This window comes from Mustela nivalis, assembly GCF_964662115.1.
Source record: "Mustela nivalis genome assembly, chromosome: 5".
Classification (NCBI taxonomy): domain Eukaryota; kingdom Metazoa; phylum Chordata; class Mammalia; order Carnivora; family Mustelidae; genus Mustela; species Mustela nivalis.
Window position 1 is genome coordinate 25,961,333 of NC_139024.1, and position 22,103 is coordinate 25,983,435.

Consider the following 22,103-nt stretch of genomic DNA (forward strand, 5'->3'; position numbering starts at 1 on the left):
ACCCATATTCCTCATATTCATCAGTGATATTGGTCTGAAATTCTCCTTTTTGGTAGGGTCTTTGCCTGGTTTGGGGATCAGGGTAATGCTGGCTTCATAGAAAGAGTCTGGAAGTTTTCCTTCTGCTTCAATTTTTTGAAACAGCTTCAGGAGAATAGGTGTTATTTCTTCTTTGAAAGTTTGGTAGAATTCCCCAGGGAGTCCATCAGGTCCTGGACTTGTTTTTTGGGAGGTTTTTGATCACTGCTTCGATCTTATTACTGGTTATTTGTCCATTCAGGTGTCAATTTCTTCCTCTTTCAGTCTTGGTGGTTTATAGATTTCCAGGAATGCATCCATTTCTTCTAGGCTGCTTAACTTACTGGCATATAGCTGTTGATAATAATTTCTGATAATTGTTTCTACTTCCTTGATGTTATTCATGATCTCTCCCCTTTCATTCATAGTTTTATTAATTTGATTCCTTTCTCTTTTCTTTTTGGATAAATCTGGCTTATGGTTTATTGATCTTATTAATTTGTTCAAGGAACCAGCTTCTAGTTTCATGATATATTTCTGGTTTCTAATTCACTGATCTCTGCTCTAATCTTAATTATTTCCCTTCTTATGTGTGGGTTGGGCTTAATTTGTTGCTGATTCTCCAGTTCTTTAAGATGTAAAGATAGTTTATGTATTCAGAATTTTTCTATCTTTTTTGAGTGAGGCTTGGATGGGTATATATATCCCCTTAGGACTACCTTTGCCAAATCCCATAGGTCTGGGAGAGAAGTGTTTTCATTCTCATTGGTTTCCATGAATTGTTTAAGTTCTTCTTTGATTTCCTGGTTGACATAAATATTTCTTTTTTTTTTTTAATTTTTTTATTTATTTGACAGAGAGAGATCACAAGTAGGCAGAGAGAGGGGGAAGCAGGCTCCCCATTGAGCAGAGAGCCTGAGGCAGGCCTGGATCCCAGGACCCTGGGATCTTGACCTGAGCCAAAGACAGAGGCTTAACCCATTGAGCCACCCAGGTGCTCTGACCCAAACATTCTTGGGCAAGATTGTCTTTAGCTTCCAAGTGTTTGAATTTCTTCTAGACTTTTTCTTGTGATTGAGTTCCAGTTTCAAAGCACTGTGGTCTGAGAATATGCAGGGTATAATCGCAATCTTTTGGTATCAATTGAGACCTGATTTGGGAGCCAGTATGTGGTCTATTCTGGAGAAAGTTCCATATGTGCTCAAGAAGAATGAGTATTCTGTTGTTTTAGAATGGAATGGTCTGTATATATCTATGAGGTCCATCTGGTCCAGTGTGTCATTCAAAGCTCTTGTTTTTTTGTTGATTTTATGTTTAGATGATCTGTCTATTGCTGTGGGTGGAATTTGAGGTCTCGTACTATTAACGTATTATTATCAATATGTCTATTTTGGTTAACAGTTGGCTTATGTAGTTGGCTGCTCCCATGTTGGGGGCATAGATATTTACAATTGTTAGATGTTCTTGTTGGACAGACCCTTTAAGAATGATATAGTGTCCTTCTGTATCTCTAACTACAGTCTTTAGCTTAAAATCTAATTTGTCTGATATGAGAATTGCTATGCCAGCTTTCTTTTAAGGTCCATTGTCATAAAAGATGCTTTTCTATCCCTTCACTTTCAGTCTGGATATATCTTTAGATTCAAAATCAGCCTCTTGTAGATAGCATATGGATGGGTCCTGTTTTTTTTAATCCAATATGCAACCCTGTGTCATTTCATGCCATTTCATAGGCCATTCATGTTGAGAATGATTATTAAAAGGTATGATTTTATTGTTGTCATGTTGTCCATGAAGTCCTTGTTTCTATAGGTTGTCTCTAAATTTCTGTTCTATATCACTCTTGAGGTCTTTCTACTTTTATAGAACCTCCTTCAATATTTCTTGCAGGGACAACTTAGAGGTCACACATTCTTTCAGTTTTTGCCAGTCTTGGAAGCTCTTTATCTCTCCCTCCATTCTAAATGACACCTCATCTGAAAAACATTCTTGGCTGCAAGTTCTTCTTATTTAGTACCCTAAATATGTCTTGCCAGCTCTTTCTGGCTAGTTGGGTCTCTGTGGAATGGTCTGATGTTATTCTGATTTTCCTCCCTCTGTACTCAAGGAATCTCTTCCCCCTAATGGCCCTTAAGATGTCTTCCTTGGTTTTAACATTTGCAAGTTTTACTATTACATGCCTAGGCATTGGTCTATTCTCTTTGATCTTGGGAGGGGTCCTGCCTCTAGGACATGATGGCTTGTTTCATTCCCCAAATTAGGGAAGTTCTCAGCTACAACTTGCTCAAATGTATCTTCTAGTCCTCTTTCTCTCTCCACCCCCCCCCACCCCGACCCCCGCCAGGGATCCCAATAATTCTGACATTGGAATGATTCTTGGCATCATTTATTTCTCTAATTCTGTTCTCATGGATTTTAAGTTATTTGTTCCAGGCCTCCTCCTGCTCCTTCTTTTTTATCAGTTTGTCTTCTAGATTACTAATTTGTTCTTCACCTCATTTACCCTAGCTGTTAGAGTATCTAGATTAGATTGGATCCCATCGATAGCATTTTTTTAAGTTCTGCCAGTCAACTCTCATTTCTGTGCTTAGAGAATCTATGTTACCATTAATGGTTTTCTTCATCCTAGCTATTGTGTGCATAACTGTTACCGTGAATCTGATTCTGACATCTTGCTTATATCCATACCCATTATTTCTATGGCAGAGGTCACAGTCTCTCAATTTTCCCTGTGTTAGGGGTTCCTCCTCTTAGTCATCCTGTTGAGGGTGGTTGAGGGATGTACAGAGTCCAGATTATTGACCACCACCAAAGCAAGATGAACCTGTTTTATAGGGACCTTAGGGTTGTCTGTCTCTTGTTCTTCCAGCCTGTCTTCTGGGGAACAGGCCAGCCACACTGTTACTTGGGCAACCCCTTTTGGACAGAGTTGCCCTGCCCCCTGTTGGGGGGAATTGGACTCAGTGAAAACCAATTTTGGGAGGCTTTTGTTCTCTGGGGGCTTTCCCTGAGTCAGAGCAGAAGTGACCGTATCCAAACCTCTGTCTCAGAACAGAGAGATCACAGTCTGTTCTCCAGTGAGCCCTCCAGGCCACACTGCCTCTGTTTTTGTCTGTGCTGCTGAAAACCACAGCATCCTGGATTGTGCACCCCACATCAGCACTCCCAGCTGTTGCTTCCAGGTCCAGGCACGTTTCTGCCCTTTGTGCTTCTAAAACCACCAGCTGCCCCCAGTTTGCAAGCATGCCCCTGCAGCTCCAGGTTTTAGTCTGGCGGGCTGCCCTAAAGACCTTTCTCCACTGCTACCAGTCTGCAAGTCTGTGCCCAGTCCCCAGCATGGGAGGCTTTTGTGCTCTATTGGTGCTGGATCCTGGAGGCTCCCTCCACTTTCTGTTTATCTTCCAGTATCCACCTGCAGAATCACGACTCCTCACTTCATACCTTGAAACCAACAGCCAGAGATATTCTGTCTGTAGAGATCCAGATATATCTTCTTATATCTCAGGCTGATTTCTTTGGTGTTCAGAGTGGTCTGGAAATATCAAGCTCAGTTTAGGGGACTGGTTGAAAGAGGGTCCTCTACTCCTCCATCATCTTTGCCCTCCCTTTGTACAAGAACTTCATCCTCTCCTGTATTTAACACTGGCATATTTCTTATGCTTTTCCAGTTGAGTAAGTGTATAATGATTCATTGTAACCATGAATTTTGCTTCTCTGATTAGTAATATTATTGTTTGGCTCTGAGTGTTTATTAACCATATGTGTTTCCACTTCTATAAAATCCTGATTTATGCTTTTGCCCTCTTCCCCTTAAGTTGTTTATTCATTTTCAACCCACAAGGAAGTTATTTTTATGGGCAGAAAATATCTTTTTTCAGTTGGTGTCGTGTCTTTTCATTCTCTGTAAGGGGTCTTCTGATGTCTAGAAGTTCTTTATTTTAGTGTAGTTAAATTAATCAATATGTTCTTTATGATGGTCTTTTTGTGTGCCACGTTTATGGAATTTTTTCCTAGCCCCAGATAAGAGAGATATTCATTTATATTATATTTAAAGGTCTTAAAATTTTTGCTCTTGAAATATAAGTTTTAACCATTCTGTAGCTTATTTTGGGATATTTTTGTTTGATTTATTTTTGGATTTTATTTTGGAGTGAAGTGAGTTATAAACAGTTTTTCTTTTTTCCTCTTGAATATTTATTCTGTTATTAAATTGTTCCTCCACTCCCCACTACTGTAGTACCACTGCCACATATTTTGATATGCATTTGTGCAATTATTTTTTGGTTATTCTATTCTACTTCATTGATCAATTTTTCTATTCCTACTTATATTTCATACAATTTCAATTACTGTAACTTTATATTATTCATAGAAAAAACTCTCCTTCCTTCTTCAGAAGTGTTTTGGATTCTTATCCTTTACCTCCTTCATATAAATTATAGCATTAGCTTGTCCAGTTTCACCAAAAATAAATATATAAAAGAATTGATATTTTAACTGTGGTTGCATTGTATCTATACATCAACTTGTGAACAACTGACATCTTTTTAATATTAAATATAACAATTCACGAACATGGGATATGTTTCTATTTATTTAGTTTTTCTTCTATATCTTCTGCAAAATATTCCAATATTCTATGGTCTGATCTTGCACATATTTTTTAGATTATTCCCAGATACTTTATACTTTATTTTGCTACTGTTGGTGGGTTTTCTAAAATTAATTTTTCTAATTATTTTTTCTTGTATCCAGAAATACAATTGACTTTTGCTTATTTATCATATGTCCAGCCTCACTGAGCAACCCTCAATATTTTAATATAATTTTTGTCAGATTTTCTGTTTTTAAGTAAAGAATCATATCATATAAAAATGATGGTTTTATTTTCTTCAGTAAAATGTGGAATGGAGTGGTGATAGTGGGTGCTTATTCTTCTTTTGAGATGATGCAGGGAACACTTCTAATGTTTCCATAGTTAAAATGATAGTGGAGGTCAGATGGGAAGATGGCGAAGTAGGAGGACCCTAAGCTTTCCTTGTCCCATGATACACCTAGATAACACTCACATAAGTGTAAATAACCCAGAAAATGACCCAAAGACTTACAGAACAAACTCCTCAACTAAAGGTAAAGAAGAGACCACATCAAAGAAGGTAGGAACGGTGAAGACACAGTGTAAATGCAAAACAGACCTTGGCCTACCATGGTGGGGAGGGAGCTGGTAAGGTGGAGAAGGTGGGAAAAAAAATTCCACACTGGGGAGCCCACAAATGGGGAGGAAAAATCTCCATAACACTTGCTTTTGAAGGCAAAAAATTATTACAACAAGCGCTTTGAGTATATAAATGGACTAAATGTTTCAATCAAAAGGTATAGAGAGACAAAGGATAAAAGAGCGAAACCTGGGGTGCCTGGGTGGCTCAGATGGTTGAACATCTGCCTTCAACTTGGGTCACGATCCCAGGATCCTAGGATTGAGCCCGGTGTCAGGCTCCCTGATCAGTGGAGAATTTGCTTCTCTCTCACTCTCTGCCTCTCCCCCTGCTTGTGCTCTCTCTCTCTCCCTCAAATGAATAAATAAAAAAATCTTAAAAAAAAAAAAAAGCAAGACCCATATATTTGCTGCTTACAAGAGACTCACTTCAGATCAAAAGTCACCTACAGATCGAAAGTGAGGCGATAAATATTTATCATACAAATGGATGTCAAAAGAAAGCCAGGGTAGCAATACTTATATCAAACAAAATATACTTTAAAACAAAGACTATAACAAGAGACAACGCTATGTAATAATAAAGGGGACAACCCAACAAGACAATATAACAATTGTAAATATTTACGCACCGAACACAGGAACACCCAAATACATAAAATAGTTAATAACAAACATAAAGGAAATAATTGATAGTAATATAATACTAGTAGGGGACTTTAATGCTTCACTTACATTGATGGACTGATTATCTGAATAGAAAATCAACCAGGAAACAGTGGCTTTAAATGACACAGGGGACCAGATGGTCATTTAACAGACATATTCAGAACATTCTATCCTAAAACAGCAGAATAGACATTCTTTTCAAGTGCACATGAAACATTCTCCAGAATAGATCACATATTAGGCCACAAAACAAGTCTCAACAAATTCAAAGAAATCAAAGTCCTACCATGCATCTTTTCTGACCACAACACTCTGAAAATAGAAATCAACCACAATAAAGAACTTGGAACAAGCACAAAAAAATAGAGGTTAAATAACATGCTACTAAAAAAACAATGAATAGGTCAACTAAGAAATCAAAGAAGAAACCAAAAATTACATGGAAACAAATGAAAATGAAAAAACGATGGTCCAAAATCTTTAGGATGCAGCAAAAGTGGTTCTAAGAGGGAAGTTTATAGCAATACAGGCCTACCTCAAGAAGCAAAAAAAAAATACCTCAAATAAACAACCTAAGCTTATATACACCAACAGGAGCTGGAAAAGGAATAAACAAGACTCAAACCCAGGAAAAGGAAAGAGATAACAAAGATTAGAGCAGAAATAAATTATATAGAAATGGAAAAAAAAAAACCCACATTGAACAGATCACTGAAACCAGGAGCTGGTTCTTGAAAAGAACAAACAAATTTATAAACCTCTGGCCAGTCTCATAGAAAGAGAGAGAGAGAGAGAGAGACAAAGAAGGGCCCAATAAAATCACTAATGAAAGAGGAGAAATAATAACCAACACCACAAAAATATAAACAATTGCATAGAATATTATGAAAACCAATATGCCAACACATTAGACAACTCAGAAGAAATAAATTCCTAGAAACATTAAGCAGAAAGAAATAGAAAATTAAAACAAATTACTAGAAATGAAATGGAACCAGTAATCAAAAAACTCCCAACAACAAATGTCCAGGACCAGACAGCTTCACAGGCAAATTCTACCAAACACTTAAGGAAGAGTTAATACCAGTTCTTCTCAAACTATTCCAAAAAATAGAGGAGGAGTAAAAACTTCCAAATTTTTTCTAAGAGGCCCGTATAACCCTGATACCAAAACCAGATAAAGACACCACAATTAAAGAACTACAGGCCAGTATCTCTCATGAATATAGATGCAAAAATCCTTAACAAAATATTAGCAAACCTATTCCAACAATACATTAAAAAAATCATAGACCATGATCAAGTGAGATTTATTCCTGGGATACAAAGGTGATTCAATATTCACAAAATAATCAGTGTGATAGGTGGCATCAGTAAGAGAAAGGATAAAAATCCCTATGATCATTTCAACAGATGCAGAAAAAGTATTCAACAAAATATAATATCTATTCATGATACATTGCAAAGTAGGTCTAGAGGGAACATACCTCAAAATAATAAAGGCCTTATACCAATAACCCACAGCCAACATCATCTTCAATGTTGAAAGTTGAGAGCTTTTCCCCTAAGGTCAGGAACAAGACAAAGATGTCCATTCTCATCACTTTTATTCAACAGAGTGCTGGAAGTCCTCACCACAGCAATCAGAACACATAAAGAAACAAAAGACATCCACATTGGTAAGGAAGAAGTCAAACTCTTACTATTTGCAAATGACATGACACTATATATAGAAAACCCTAAAGACACCACCAAAAATCCACCAAAACTGGTAAGTGAATTCTGTAAAGTCATAGGATACAAAATCAGTGTGCAAAAATCTGTGGCATTTCTATATACTATTAATGAAGTAGGAGAAAGTGAAATTAAGAAAATAGTCCCATTTATAATTGCATCAAAACCAATAAAAGATCTAGGAATAAACTTAACCAAAGAGGTTAAAGACCTGTACTATGAAAACTATAAAGCACTGGTGAAAGAAATTCAAGATGACATAAAGAAATGGAAGCAGTTCCATGCTCATGGATTAGAAGAACAAATATTGTTAAAATGTCTATACTACCCAAACCAATCTATACGTTTAGTGCAAACCCTATCAAACTCAATAGCATTTTTCACAGAACTAGAACAAACAATCCTAAAATTTGTATGGAATCACGAAAGACCTTGAATAGCCAAAGAAATCATGAAAAAGAAAAACAAACTTTTCTTGTCACCATTCCAGATTTCAAGTTACAATACACAGTCGTAGTAATTAAAGTAGTATGACACTGGCATAAAAATACATGAAAAGATCAATGGAATAGAAAGCCCAGAAAAACCTACAATTATATGCTATGCTCAATTAATCTTCAGTAAAGGCAGAATGAATCTACAATGGGAAAAAAGACAGGCCCTTCAACAAATGGTGTTGGGAAAAAAGAACAAAAGAACAAAAACTGGACCACTTTCTTTAACCATACAGAAAAATAGACTCAAAATGGATTAAAGATCTAACTGTATGTTGTGAGACCATAATAATCCCTGAAGAGAGCACGGGCAGTGTTTGCTCTGACACTGGCCAAAGCAACGTTTTTCTAGATAAGTCTCCTAAGACAAAGGAAATAACAGCAAAAATGAACTATTTGGACTACATCAAAATGAAAAGTACCTGCACAGTGAAGGAAACGATCAACAAAACTAAAAGCAGCCTATGGAATGGGAGAAGATATTTGCAAATAACGTATCAGACAAAGGATTAGTATCAAAAATAGGTAAAGAATTTATAGAACTCAACACCCAAAGAACAAATAATCCAACTTAAAATGGGCAGAAGACATGAACAGATATTTTTCTAAAGAAGACATACAGATGGCTAGCAGACACGTGAAAAGACATTCATCATTATTCACCATCAGGGAAATGCAAATCAAAACTACAATGAGATAGCACCTCACACCTGTCAGAATGCCTCAGATCTAGAACATAAGAACAGCACGTGTTGGTGAGGATGTGGAGAAAAAGGAACACTCGTGCATTGTTGGTGGGAATGCAAATAGATGCAGCCACTCCGGAAAACAGTGGGCGCCTCAAAAAGTTAAAAATAGCATTACCCTATGACCCAGCAATGGCACTGCTAAGTATTTACTTGAAGAATTAAAAAAACCTAATTCAAAGGGATACTTGCACGCCTATATTTATAGCAGCGTTATTTACAATAGCTAAAACACGGAAGTAACCCAGTTGTCCATTGATAGATGAGTGGATAAAGAATATATATATATATATATATTTACATATAAATATATATATAAACATATAATATAAATATATATATGGTTATATAGTGGATATATATATATAAAACTCATCCATTAAAATAAATGAAATCTTGTCATTTACATAATGGCAAATGGATGGAACTAGAGCGTATAATGCTGAGTGAAATATGTCAGTCAGAGAAAGACAAATACTATATGATTTCACTCATATGTGGAATTTACGAGACAAAAGAAACAAGTAAAGGGGGGAAAAAGAGACAGACAAACCAAAAAACAGACTGCTAACTGTAAGAGAACAAACTGTTGGTTACCAGAGAGGTAGGGGGGTGTGGGAGGGCGGGGGATGGGTAAATCTGTGATGGGGATTAAGGAGGGCATTTGTTGTGATGAAAATAAACAAACAAATAGATAAAATGTTTGTGGTAGGGTTGGATTCTTTGGTCTTTGTTTCTATTCTTTGTTTACCTTAATTAGGTTAAGGGTATTGTCTTCTATTCCTATTTTTCCTTGAGTGTTTGTTTAATGAATGGGTATGGAATTTTGTTTTCATAATGTAAAGAGATGATCAAATGGTTTCCTCCTTCCTTTCATGTTTTATATTTCTTTTCTTTCATATTTTCCATCTCTTTGTATGTGTTACATTTAGTATAACTTCCTCAAATCTACCTCTCAGTTAATGAATTCCCTTTAGCTTTCTAATTTGATATTTAACCTAGCCATGACTTAATTTATTTTTAATTTCTAAAAGTTATATCTTGTTTTTCCAAATCTGGTCAGTCATGTTTATGCAGTCTTGCAATTTACTATTCGGGGGATGACATTTTTGTCTCGAAACGCTACGATATGTACTACATATCGTAGCGTTCTATAATATGTATTTGGTCTTTCCGGTACATAAAACCCTCAGAGGGTCTAAATATGTTGTTTGTTATTTTTTTCTTATTCTTATTCATCATTTTAAAAATGTCTAGGTAGGGAGAAATAAAAAGAACCATGGCAGCTACTGCAAGTAGAAGGAATTTAATAAAAGAAATTTGTTATACAAGTGGGATGGCCTGGAAGATTAAAAGAGGAAGGGTAATATTACCTAGAGATTCAGAAGTCAGTCTTTCTCTTGAGGTTGGAGGAGAAAAAGGTTTGTTTTTTTGTTTTTGTTTTTTAAAGAGATTTTATTTATTTATTTATTTATTTATTTATTTATTTATTTGACAGAGATCACAAATAGGCAGAGAGGCAGGCTGACGCAGAGCTCCATCCCAGGACCCTGGGATCATGACCTCAGCCAAAGGCAGAGGCTTTAACCCACTGAACCACCCAGGCATCCCTGGAGAGGGAAAAGGTTAAGTGGTTCATGCAGTCCCCAGGAGAACAGTGACACTGATGCTGCACCAACCCCAGTTACTAATTGCTTGCTGTCATACTCCTTGGGAAGCCCACAGCCTACACTTTGCTGCCAGAGCCTGGGAGCCACAGTCCCTTTGAAATTGCCAAATTTGCCACTGATGCTTTGGGGGCCAAAGGCTCCCTACCACCTATTCAACTGTGTGGCTATTCTAGAAGCCTCCCATGATCTGCTGGTGCCTGTCATTGTCAGAACCTAAACCAAGAGAGGAAAGTGGTGTCTCTCCACCTCCCCCAGCCATCTCTGTTTTCTTCCTTTTATAGAAGGTAGCCCGCAGGGGCACCTGGGTGGCTCAGTGGGTTAAAGCCACTGCCTTCAGCTCAGGTCATGATCTCAGGGTCCTGGGATCGAGCCCCGCATCTGGCTTTCTGCTCAGCAGGGAGCCTGCTTCCCTCTCTTTCTCTGCCTGCCTCTCTGCCTACTTATGATCTCTCTCTCTGTCAAATAAATGGATAAAAATTAAAAAAAAAAAAAAAAAGAAGGTAGCTTGCTGACAAGGGCATTTCGAAAACGTAATTTTCGGGCTCACAGCCCCTTGCAACACAGTGGATATCAAGGAAGTGTGAAAATGTTGCTGAACGCTAACAGACTGAAAGCCAGTATTGTTTCCTTGTGTGATCTGGGATTGGGAGTTAAATTGTGGTTGATTTAATCTGGAGAAAACCTCTGGGTTTACCTTAGGTTACTTTTCTTCAAAAATGGCCCCTTGTGACAGACAATTCAGAAATAGTCATTTGTTTTCAGGCAATCTCTCTTGGATTATAAGGAAACTACTTTGTACAACTCTAGAGGGTACCATTTACATAGAAGGCAATGTGAGTGATGCCCTTTGGAGTTCCTTATCCTGGTGACCTTACCGTTTCCCTCTCTCCTGAGTTGTTTGTTTGGGGGGTTTTTGGTGTGTTTTGTTTGTTTGTTTGTTTAATAGATAGTCTGTTTGGAGGTGTGGCAATTCTTTAACAATTTTTTTCTTTTCTTTAGCAGGACCTAACTAGTCTGCCTCATTGCCCTAACTGGAGGTCTCCATGTAGTACTTTTATAAAAACAATAGGGTGAGGCATCTTGACCCTGCTCCCTTCAGAAAAGGAGAAAAAATGGTAAGTTCAATTGGGAGCTGGGAGCTCTGTCAGCTAGTAGAATTTGAGCTATCAACCAGAGAGATGTAGAGATCTTAACTTGTCCTAAGAGTTGAGGCAAACCCTAAACTAGCCAGAAACCCAATTCTTTGGGTTTTATGGGATACTGATTCCCCAAAAGCGCAGAGTGTAATGGACTGAAGACTAATGCTTCCCAGCATGTATTACTTACTAGAGGCTCTAATGCTACACTGGTCTATAGTGAAATGGTTAACCTGTAAATGTCAAACAAGACCAGCCCAGTGAACTTGAATGTAGGCTTAGTTCTTTAGAATTAATGGACTCAAGATGATACCTGTGAGGACTACATAACAGAAGCCGTAGGAAACGGAAAGACAGTCTGGTTGCTACTCAGGAACTCCAGAGAAAATGGAGGTGCTGAACAGGGTGAACAACCTCTTGTGTGGAGGTCAGATACCCTGCTTGGTTTAAATTAATGAGGCAAACCTCAAGGCGTCCACCATTAATTATTCCAGAGTTGTAAAAGTTCCAAAGAACTTTTTTTTTTTTTAAAGATTTTATTTATTTATTTGAGAGAGAGAGTATGAGAAAGCGGAGGGTTAGAGGGAGAAGCAGATTCCCTGCCAAACAGGAAGCCTGATGCGAGACTCGATCCTGGTACTCCAGGATCATGATCTGAGCTGAAGGCAGTCTCTTAACCAGCTGAGCCACCCGGGTGTTCAGACCTTAATATTTTTAACATTAATGTTTTAAAAACTGTAAAATGAAGTGTTGTGCAACACTATCTTTCTGTGTGTCCCACTTTGATTTTCTTTATGTGTTTTCATGTGCTTATTGTCTGATTCCATGTTATCTTTTTGTGTTTATCTTCACATTTCTTAGTATTAGTCAGTCTGGGATGCTGTGTCTCCATCTTACTTTGTCTATATCACTTTTTCCCCCTCCCTGTTCTTTCTTAATCTCCTTTCTGCTTTTATAGCCAATAATAGAACTGACACATTTGAGTATTACATATTGTATTTACTGAATAGCTTTAAGTTCTAAATCTGAAACAGATGAATATATTATTTCATCTTTCCCCACTTACATAAAATAACTTCATTTCATTTTACTTTGTAATATAATTTCATTATGTTATTTTATAATATAACTTCATTTATTTTTATAAAATAAATTTCATTTAAAATCGGAGGCCACACCTGATTTTTCTCTTAGTAACACAATAGGAAAAAAAGATTCCTCTTTCCTGGTCTGCAAACACTCCTAACTTGGGAGCTTCATTAGAAATGGTATAGATAGGGCACCTGGTGGCTCAGTGGGTTAAATCCTCTGCCTTCAGTTCAGGTCATGATCCCAGAGTCCTGGGATGGAGCCCTGCATCAGGCTCTCTGCTCAGTAGGGAGCCTGCTTCCTTCTCTCTCTCTGCCTGCCTCTCTGCCTACTTGTGATCTCTGTCAAATAAATAAAATCTTTAAAAAGAAAAAAAGAAATGGTATAGATAAGTTTCATGAACTAAAGTAGAAAAATACGGCAGATTAATTCTTGATCCACTCTTTCCACCCCAAGTTTTTTTTAAAACCTGGATTTAATTCGGCCCTAGCCCAGGCATTAAGTCAAAGAGGGGAGGAGGAGGTAGGGACCCGAGATTTCACAGCTAAAATGCCAGACACCCAGCCTTTAAACCACATGCCTCTATCAAGATAAGGGTGTTAGAAGGGAACCGCCTCAGTTTTCTGGAAAGATCAGATCTATGAATTTAGTGAGTATCAGAGGCCCAGCTATGGCCTCTGAGCCAAACCTACGCTTGTGGATGGGTTGAAAACAGAAGACTGTGGCGAAAGCCCTTCAGTAGATAATCTTTGCCCACTCTCCCCTCTCTCTGCCCAGGAGATATAGATAGCACTCCCCCAGGACGATGCCCTTCTGAATTCCAGAGACAGTTTTGAGGCTTCTCCACCTCTGCTTTAGTTCTTAGAACAGATGAAACTTGATCCAATTCTCTCATGTACAGATAAAAAGTACTGATGATGTGGGGTGCCCAGCTGGCTCCGTTGGTAGAACACACGACTTTAGATCCCAGAGTTGTAAGTTGGAGTCCCATGTTGGATATAGAGATTATTTTAAAAAAATAAAATAGTTCAAGAATATATACTGCTGATATAAGGACTCATTCAAGGTCAGGGAAATAAGGGCAGGGCCAGGAAGAAAACCTCACTATTTACTACGCTAGATGCTATTTCACACTTCATGATGTCCTGCAGAGATTAGATATACAGGAATAGATAAGAATGTTTATTAAAAGCCATATTGGAAAAAGTTATATAAATCTTTAAGGAAACAGAGCTGGAAATGACTACCATCCACCAATTAATAGGTCAGCTAGCTACCTGGAAACCAGAGTCAAATGGAAGGATTATCCAGCAAGCACCTAAAGAATCAGTCTTTTTTTTTTTTTTTAAGATTATTTGTTTATTTATTTGACAGACAGAGATCACAAGTAAGCAGAGAGGCAGGCAGAGAGAGAGAGGAAGGGGAAGCAGGCTCCCCGCTGAGCAGAGAGCCTGATGCGGGACTCGATCCCAGGACCCTGGGATCATGACCTGAGCAGAAGGCAGAGGCTTTCAATCACTGAGCCATCCAGGTACCCCCTAAAGAATCAGTCTTAAGGGGCACTAACAAGATGGCACTCCTGTGTGAATTAGAAAGATGTTTGCTGTGGCCAGATAAAGCCTCCTGCCACTGGATCTTTGTGAGAACACTGACACCTCTTTTTCCAGATGAATGCAGTCAGTGCCCCATGCACAATATGGCAAGTAGAGAGTAGGATGGATTTCAGTCAGCCCTTACCTCCTTGGCTAATTACCAGAAATCCTTCCTTGGAGATTCCTATGTGTGGTCAGGAAGAATGCTGTGACAAGTGCTTGGAGTGGGCTTGAGACAGCCAAATGGCAGTAAATATCACTAATCTGCCTCGTTACTACAGTAACTCTGGTTAAAAGAGTGGGCAACAATCAATATCACACACACACACACACACACAGAGGAATATAAAGCAGCCATCAAAACCCCCAAATCTTGCCACTTACAACAATGTGGATGGAACTAGAGGATATTATGCTAAGCGAAACAAGTCAATCAGAGAAATCATATGATCTCACTGATGTGAGGAATTTGAGAAACAAGAGAGAAGATCATAGGGGAAGAGAGGGAAAAATTAAATAAGACAAAACCAGAAAGGGAGACAAACCATAAGAGACTTTCAATCTCAGGAAGCAAACTGAGGGTTGCTGCAGTGGAGGGAGGTGGGAGGGTTGGGAGTGGGTGGGTGAGGGGTTGGGAGGTTATGTGCTATGGTGAACCCTGATGAATCACAGACCTGTAACCTGAAACAAATAATACCTTATATGTTAATTTAAAAAAGGAAAGAAAAAGAAAAAATAAATACATAAAATGGAATTCTGTCCCTTAAAAAAAAAAAAAAAAAGAGTGAGCTACAAAGTTGGAGGTCAAGCCATAGCAGTCAGGCTGCAGGCCTCCCTGGAGGTCCTTCTGTGCCTCTGCTAGCCCCACCCCCCAGGGGCCTCGTGTTGTGGGAATGGTTGTAGGTTAGAGCACGAATTTTTTTTTTTTTTAAGATTTTATTTATTTATTAGAGAACACAAGTAGGCAGAGAGGCAGGCAGAGAGAGAGGAGGAAGCAGGCCTTCCACAGAGCAGAGAGCCCGATGTGGGGCTCAATCCCAGGACCCTGGGATCATGACCTGAGCTGAAGGCAGAGTGGGTTAGTGGGTTAAAGCCCACTAAGCTACCCAGGTGCCCCATAGAGCACGAATTTTTAACAGTTAATTCTGTAATTTCCCTGGAAGTAGCATGAAATGTCAGAGGTCAAAGAACATTCTGGAGCTGGAATTTCCATGTCCGTTTCCATTTCTTCATTTTCTACAGACAAGGTAGAGCATGGACTTTGCAGTCAACTGACAAATTTGAATCTTGGCTCTGTCTTAACAATATGAGAACTTCAGACATATTCCTTTAAAGCTGCTGAGATTTCTCTTCTGTAAAATGGACTCTTTCAAGAGGATTAAAGCAGACAGCCCCTATTAAATATGTGACAAAGGTAGGTAGTGTACAATCAGTCTGGCAAAAAAAAAAAAAAAAAAAGAGGGGAGTGGGTCTTCCTCTCCCACTCCACCTCATTCTAGTCGCAGACAATCTACTGCTGGCCGCCCACTGCACACCGTCTGTGCTGCATGCAAACCCTTGGCTGTCAGGGCCCGAGAACCTGGGTACCAGAGTACCTGCCTAGACAGGAAAGGAAGATGGTCCCTGAAGTTTGACTTGTCCTTTGGGTACCACAATTCCCCTAATTTCTACCTTTCTTGCTAAAATGAAACCCTGGGAAAGTTCCACCTGTTTATGGCTGTCCTTATAGACCACAGAGTACTCCTACTTATTTTTGATAATGACTGAGTGTTGGCATCAGAGAGATCTGGGTTTGAATCCTGGCTCTATTTTTGACTTTTTTTTTTTTTTAAATAATATTTGTTAAATCGTGGGCATAAGTCAGCCCCCGTTTTCCTCAACTATAAAATTGGGGTATTCATTATCTTATAAAGTTCAAGTAAGATAATTTCCTGCCATATAGGAAGAATCAACTGTTATTGTTGTCATTGTTATTAGGGGATCAGCTAGGTCAGGTCTTCCTGAGCTGCCCTTAAGGAACCCTCCCACAAGTGGCAGAAGCATGGGGCCGTGCCTGGCAGTCCCTGGCCAGGACACAGGCAAGCAAGGCATGGGTCGGTGACCGGCATCAGGAGTGCTGGACTGCAGAGTACTGTGTGTGTGTGTGTGCACACGGAGCCACACGGAGCTTCGCATCAATAATGTGAGCTTTCCCAGAACTGACGATTCTCAGGTTGGGGGGTTTGTAAATGGATGCAAAACATGGTTATCAAACACCTTGCCATGAACAGAAACACTTAAGTATGGCTGAGAAACGGAATTGGGATAATGCAAAAGAAACAGAACATACGCATTGACAATCCTTACTACGTCCACTTGGAATTTAAGACAGGAAGGACTTTCTGGTCACACCCATGCCACCCTCCCAGGACTTTTTAAAGAAGTCAGCAGTACATAACACATAGGACACATACAACAGCTCTCGTGGTGGGGGCTATAAAGCTTCTTTCCGATGGTCCAGAAAGCAAGACCCAGCCCAAGGATGAAGAAATAGAACTATTCAAACGTCATGACTTGGAGGTCAAGCATCTTGGCTGCTACTCTTTCTCCTACAGGAATGACAGTAGGTGCTCAGTAAACGAACACATCGGCAGGAACGGAATTAAGGAATTGGCAGAATGATCAAAAGACCCTAGATGCTCCCACCTTAGTCCCCTCTCAATTGGCAAAGCTCAGATAAGGGCTCACCCATTGTCCTACGAAAACCTCTAAGCACCTCTGTCATCTGGATGCCCAACCACCCCGTGCCCACTAGGGGTGTTGGAGTTAAGGGAGATGTGTTTCCTTCACGGTTATCACAAGCCATTACTCCTTCCCTTCCAAGACCGGAGTCGTAGGCACTGAAAATTAGGCCACCCCAAGCCCTCCGCTGTCACAGCTGGGGAGAGGCAAGGTCTCCCTTTGCCGCCCCACCGCGCCCGGGAACGGGAAGAGGGGGGAGTCCATTAATAAGCAACCCCGGCTGTTCACTCTCCCGCCGGCGCGGCTACGGCTAAACTGACAGCGAGAGACTTCGGGAGGGCGGGAGGGAGGAGGCGTGGTGGCCCCTCCCGGCGTGACCGGACGCGTGCCCCGCACCGTGTCCCCGGCCGGCGCGGGTGCGTCTCGGGCGGCTGCCCGGCGAGGTGGCCCCCCGGGCGGCGGGCCGGCGTGGCTGCGGCGCGGCCTCGGCGGGGTGGCCCGTGTGCCCGGGCGGCGCGGGCGCGGCCGGCGCTCCTGCAGAGGGAGCTGTGCGCCCGGCCCGGCGCACGCACGGCGCCGCCCGCTCCCTCTTGCCGCCGCCGCAGCCGCCGCTGGGCCCGCCCGCCGGGGAGGGGCTCCCGGCCTCGCCGGCAGTTGCTTCCTGCTTCCAGCACGTCCTCGCCGCCTCGCCGCCGGTCCGGTCGTGGGAGCCCTGGCCGAGAGCCGCCCGCCGCCGCCGCCGCCGCCGCCCGCTCGGCCCCTGCCAGCGTCCCAGCCTCGCCCCGCGGCCAGCCCCGTCCGCTCGCGCCCGCAGCCCGCGCCCCCACGCTGCCCCCCGCCCGCCCCTGGCCATGCTGTCCTTCCAGTACCCCGACGTGTACCGCGACGAGACCGCCGTGAGTACCCCAGCCCGCGCCCGCCCGGCTGCCCGCCGCGGGTGCCGCGTCTGCCGCCGCCCGCAGTGCTCTCCCCGCAGCCCCTCGCCCCCTGCGTCCCTCCCCTCCCCCCCGGCCTTTGTTTGCGAGAAAGGGGCCGGGGGCGCCCGGCTCCTCCCGAGCCGCGGGGGCCCTGGTGGCCGTCCTCGGCCGCCTGGTGGCGGCGGAGCCTGGGGTCAGCCGCCCGTTGGGCCGCCTCCGAAAAATCAATGGGGTCAAGGGCAGACGCCCAGGTAGGAATGGGCGTTTTACGGGGTTGGGAAGACGGAACGTGTCCCCGCTTTTTGACTGGAGGAGGCTCTTGGTCGAATAGGGTAGGAGAAAGTGTGCATGTGAGTGGATGGTGTAAAATTTAAAACAAAAGCAAACTTTTTGAACTTCCAGACTTAAAATCCTTAAGTTCATTCATTCGATTTTAAAATGTGTATTGAGTGCCTGCCCTGCCCCAGGCCGCCGGGGATGCAGAGATGAGACCGAGTAATGGCAAGGATTGGAGTAGTGACCCCACAGGGTTGCAGTGTGGATCCAAGTTTTCCTAAAGGAGAAAAGGAGTTAATGGGGGTGAGAGGAGGCCTTTAGAAGGGAGAGAGGATGGCCTTTCTCAGAATGAGTTTGTTTTGCTTAGTGGAGGGGTTAGCCGTCATTTACATAAGCTGTAGATTATCTCAGGGTAACTGTTGAGATCTAGTGGGTGGAAATCTGGGCAAACACCCTTTTTGTGTAAAAATTAATTTGGCATCTTAGGAACTGGAGTGAATCCAGACCTCGTAGGCATGATTCTCTTAGGAATAGCCAAATTTCTCAGATAACTTAAAATAGAATCAGAATAAAAAAAAAAGTTGTATATATACATACAGTTTTTTTCTACTTACTCTGACCTGATTTATGCCAAAAAGTCTGTACTTCAAAGCACATTTCCTTTGGGTTAAAAGGTACTGAGACTTTAGAGTAAAGGACATATTGTTTCAAATTAAGACTTCCAAGTGGCACTGTACATTCATGGTTTCTTTGACCAGTGGCCATCTGGTAACCATGTTTTCTCAGTCTCTTCAGCTGCTTGATTATTAAATTTACTCTCACGGCCCAAGAAGCTGTATTCCTGTGTTTCCTTTGTGTATGAAGAGTAAAGTGATCCTGCCTGGAATGGAAAAGGGGAAAAGACCTGAGTGCTAGTTCTGGTTTTGCAGCTCACTGGCTGGATGCCTTTGGGGAGATCACTTACCTGTTATAGGCATTCTTTCTCATATATGAAATATTAGTGCTGGCTTGGCTAGCCACAGGGCTTAGGACTTAATGTTTGCAGTAAGAAGATCGTCATTCATTTATTCACATGACAGTCTAGCCCCGCAGTGGGCCAGACTTCAGTAATCAGAAGACATCTGAATATCTCATTTTGATTCTTTGGGATGTTTGAGTTTTCAGGGTAGACAAAAATATAAAGAACTATCTACTGTGTGGCTTGGTAAGTGTCGTGTTAGACTTATTTTGTTTTTAGTAGGGATCGCTCCTTGCTTCGTTTTTCCATTTGGGTTACCAGAATCCTGCAGTTCTAGAAAGGGTTAAGTGAGAATTTTATGAAGACATCGAAAAGACTATGAACCATTAAAACAGTAATGAACAATTAACTCAAAAGGTGACATGGATTTTAATATGCTCCAGTTTCTTCTCACCAGAGAACTCATGAAAACCCTAAGCCTCATGGCCAGGAGAATGTAGCTCTGGTCCAGCTTGGGCTCTGCTCTGTGGCTCTCGCAGTGTACTTACACCAGCCCTGATAGCCTACATGGGGTATCTTTTTCCTGTGACAGAGCCTTGATTACTAAACCTTAGGCTAGACTTAACGCATTTACTCAAATGGTAGCCTTGATTTCTAGGAGGGTTTTTTCTCTCTTTAGCAGGTGCTAGAAATTACTGCAGCTCTCTCTCTGTCACTTGAACATCAGCAGTCTTTTGCTGAACTGTGGGGTTGGAGTATGCAACCATTTTTGGTGGATTTCTGCCCTAATGAGCAGAAATTTGGAAACCATGACACTTGCAGTGCAAGGCCATCATCCATTCCCCCAGCGTGTTGCTGTCAGGAAATATTCAGGCATGCTCCAGGGGTTAGAAGAGTGTGTGGGGTGAGTGGAGAACACCCAGGAGAATGGGTTTAATTTCCACAGGGCAAAGAGATCATATGTGCGTTGAGCCTGGAAATTGGCCAGTCGGATAAGGTAGAAAGGACATTCCTGGCTGTGTGACCAAAATAAATCATAGTTACATAGGGCTGGACAGTTGTGGACTTGCACTTGTTTGTGGGATGGCAGGGAGGCCATTGTGACCATCCATGGGTGGACAAGCTTGGATGGGAGCTGGAAAGGAAAGGAAAAAAAAAAGAAAGGTCAGATTTGATGGGCTTTGCCTGCTGTGTGCAGGACTCTGCAATTTACCCTGAAGTCAGCAGGTAAGCTACTGAATAGTACAACTAAAATATTGAATAGTAACAGTGCCTTGTCAGGGCTCTATTTTTAAAAGTCTTTGGGGGGAGATGAGGTATGGCTGGCAAACTTAGATCGGATGGAGTCAGACACTGCACAGCTTGAGTTCGGGGGATGTGGCTATAAGATCACTTATAGGGAATGGTCTTGTAGAAGAAGTAATGGGGCAGGGGAGTAGGGTGGTGGCCCTTGGCTCCTGGGATTGTCCTGGGGAGAATGCGTTTCCTCCCCTGGTTAAAAATGTCTGCTGCACAGCTGACCTCAGTCTGTTTTAGATGGTAATGCTGGTGCTAGGGAGATGGGGCTGTTTCCTCAGAGGTAAACACCATTCAGGAGGCAGCCCTGGGCTCTGGGTCAGGGGTGGGCCTGCCAGTTTACAACTGGCCTGGTTCATTAGCAAGAGCTTAAGTGCACGGGCTTTGGGATTGGCTTATAGAGGGTCATGGTTCTACTGCTTATTAAACTATCTGACTTCAGTTTCCTCACCTGGAAAATAAGTTAGTAAGAGCCTCTCAGTGAGATACTGTGGCTGAAATCTGTGGCTTGGTGTTTATAGTCCACGGTAGCCTCCAAGTGAACAGTAAATCTGTAGCCCTTTGTGCTTGCTTGTCTTTGTGAATTGCATTCCATACTCTGTAAACTAGAAATATCATCCACCCTCTTACGAGTATGCCTTAAAACACTAGGCACAACAGTGGGGATAGTCAGCAAATGTTCATTGCTTTGGACCTAGTATTAGGCAAAACTAACATGATTTCCTGTTAATCTTTTCTGTTTTCTTATGACAAGTTAAGTCGATAGAACCGTCTTGAGTTTTAGTAACATCATAATTGAGGACCATTTTTAAACCTGGCGTGTCACCTCCAAGGAATATTTGGGGAAAAGTTGTGGGCAGTTTGTTTTTAGTCCTAGCCCTGGTTCTGAACTCGGTGTGGCCCTGGGCATGTTGCCAGTTGTCTGTCGTGGCTCCTAAAAATGTTGAATTGGAAGATCTTTTACAACTTTAAAATTTTCAGATTTCTTACTGTCAGAGAGGAGAAGGTAGTTATTTTAAGCATATTGAAAACCACTTCAGGGGGTGTAAAATATGAAAGCCTTGCAGATACGAAGGTAAGTTTTCGTTCAGTGGTAACAGTCAGCTACAATTTAGAGAGGTTTTCCATGAAGGTTATTTGGTCATTTTATGAAAACTCATCAGGAGAGATTTTAGTCTGGTGTTAAGTCCCTTGCATTTGTCAGTTGTTTAATGAGAACATTTTCTGAGGGTTCTGCTTCAACTGCCTATTCTTCCAGGTGTGCATTTCTCCAGGTGTTCTCTCATCTGGCTCTCACCAGATGCAGTGAGATGAAGGCCCTTTGCAGAAAGCCCAGGGTTTTAGGCACCAGGAGATTCTTCTCACCTGCCCAGCAGCCACATGGGAACTGTGACCAGAAGTAGAAGCAGCAGATTTTTTCCGTTCCCAGGACATTGTTTCTCTCTGTTAGGGAGGAGCCCTTACCTTCTGATGTTCGAGACAAAGCTAGGAGTTAAAAATTCATCTGAGACCCTGGTATTGTTCCCAAAAACCTTCCTAAGAAACTGTAGCTGGAATGTTGAAGTTGTTCAG

The 22,103-nt window shown here is 41.6% G+C and overlaps 2 protein-coding genes across 5 annotated transcripts in view; both read left to right on the plus strand.

Moving 5' to 3' along the window:
* LOC309864762 (uncharacterized protein) overlaps positions 1–17,911 on the plus strand; it is a 468,381-nt gene extending 450,470 nt beyond the window's left edge. For 3 of the 4 annotated variants that reach the window (XM_082730545.1, XM_082730547.1, XM_082730551.1), the window contains 3 exons: positions 11,549–11,661; positions 15,606–15,777; positions 17,756–17,886. In XM_082730545.1, the coding sequence (XP_082586671.1) occupies positions 11,549–11,620 (72 nt within the window). In that variant the 3' untranslated portion in view covers positions 11,621–11,661; positions 15,606–15,777; positions 17,756–17,886. Of the gene's footprint in view, positions 1–11,545; positions 11,662–15,605; positions 15,778–17,755 lie in introns of all 4 variants that reach the window. The other variant, XM_082730550.1, reaches the window with a different exon arrangement.
* The window catches only part of PREP (prolyl endopeptidase), a 112,215-nt gene continuing 107,828 nt past the window's right edge, over positions 17,717–22,103 (plus strand). The window contains exon 1 of the mRNA XM_082730540.1: positions 17,717–17,980. Coding sequence (XP_082586666.1) covers positions 17,936–17,980 — 45 coding nt within the window. The 5' untranslated portion in view covers positions 17,717–17,935. The remainder of the gene's footprint in view (positions 17,981–22,103) is intronic.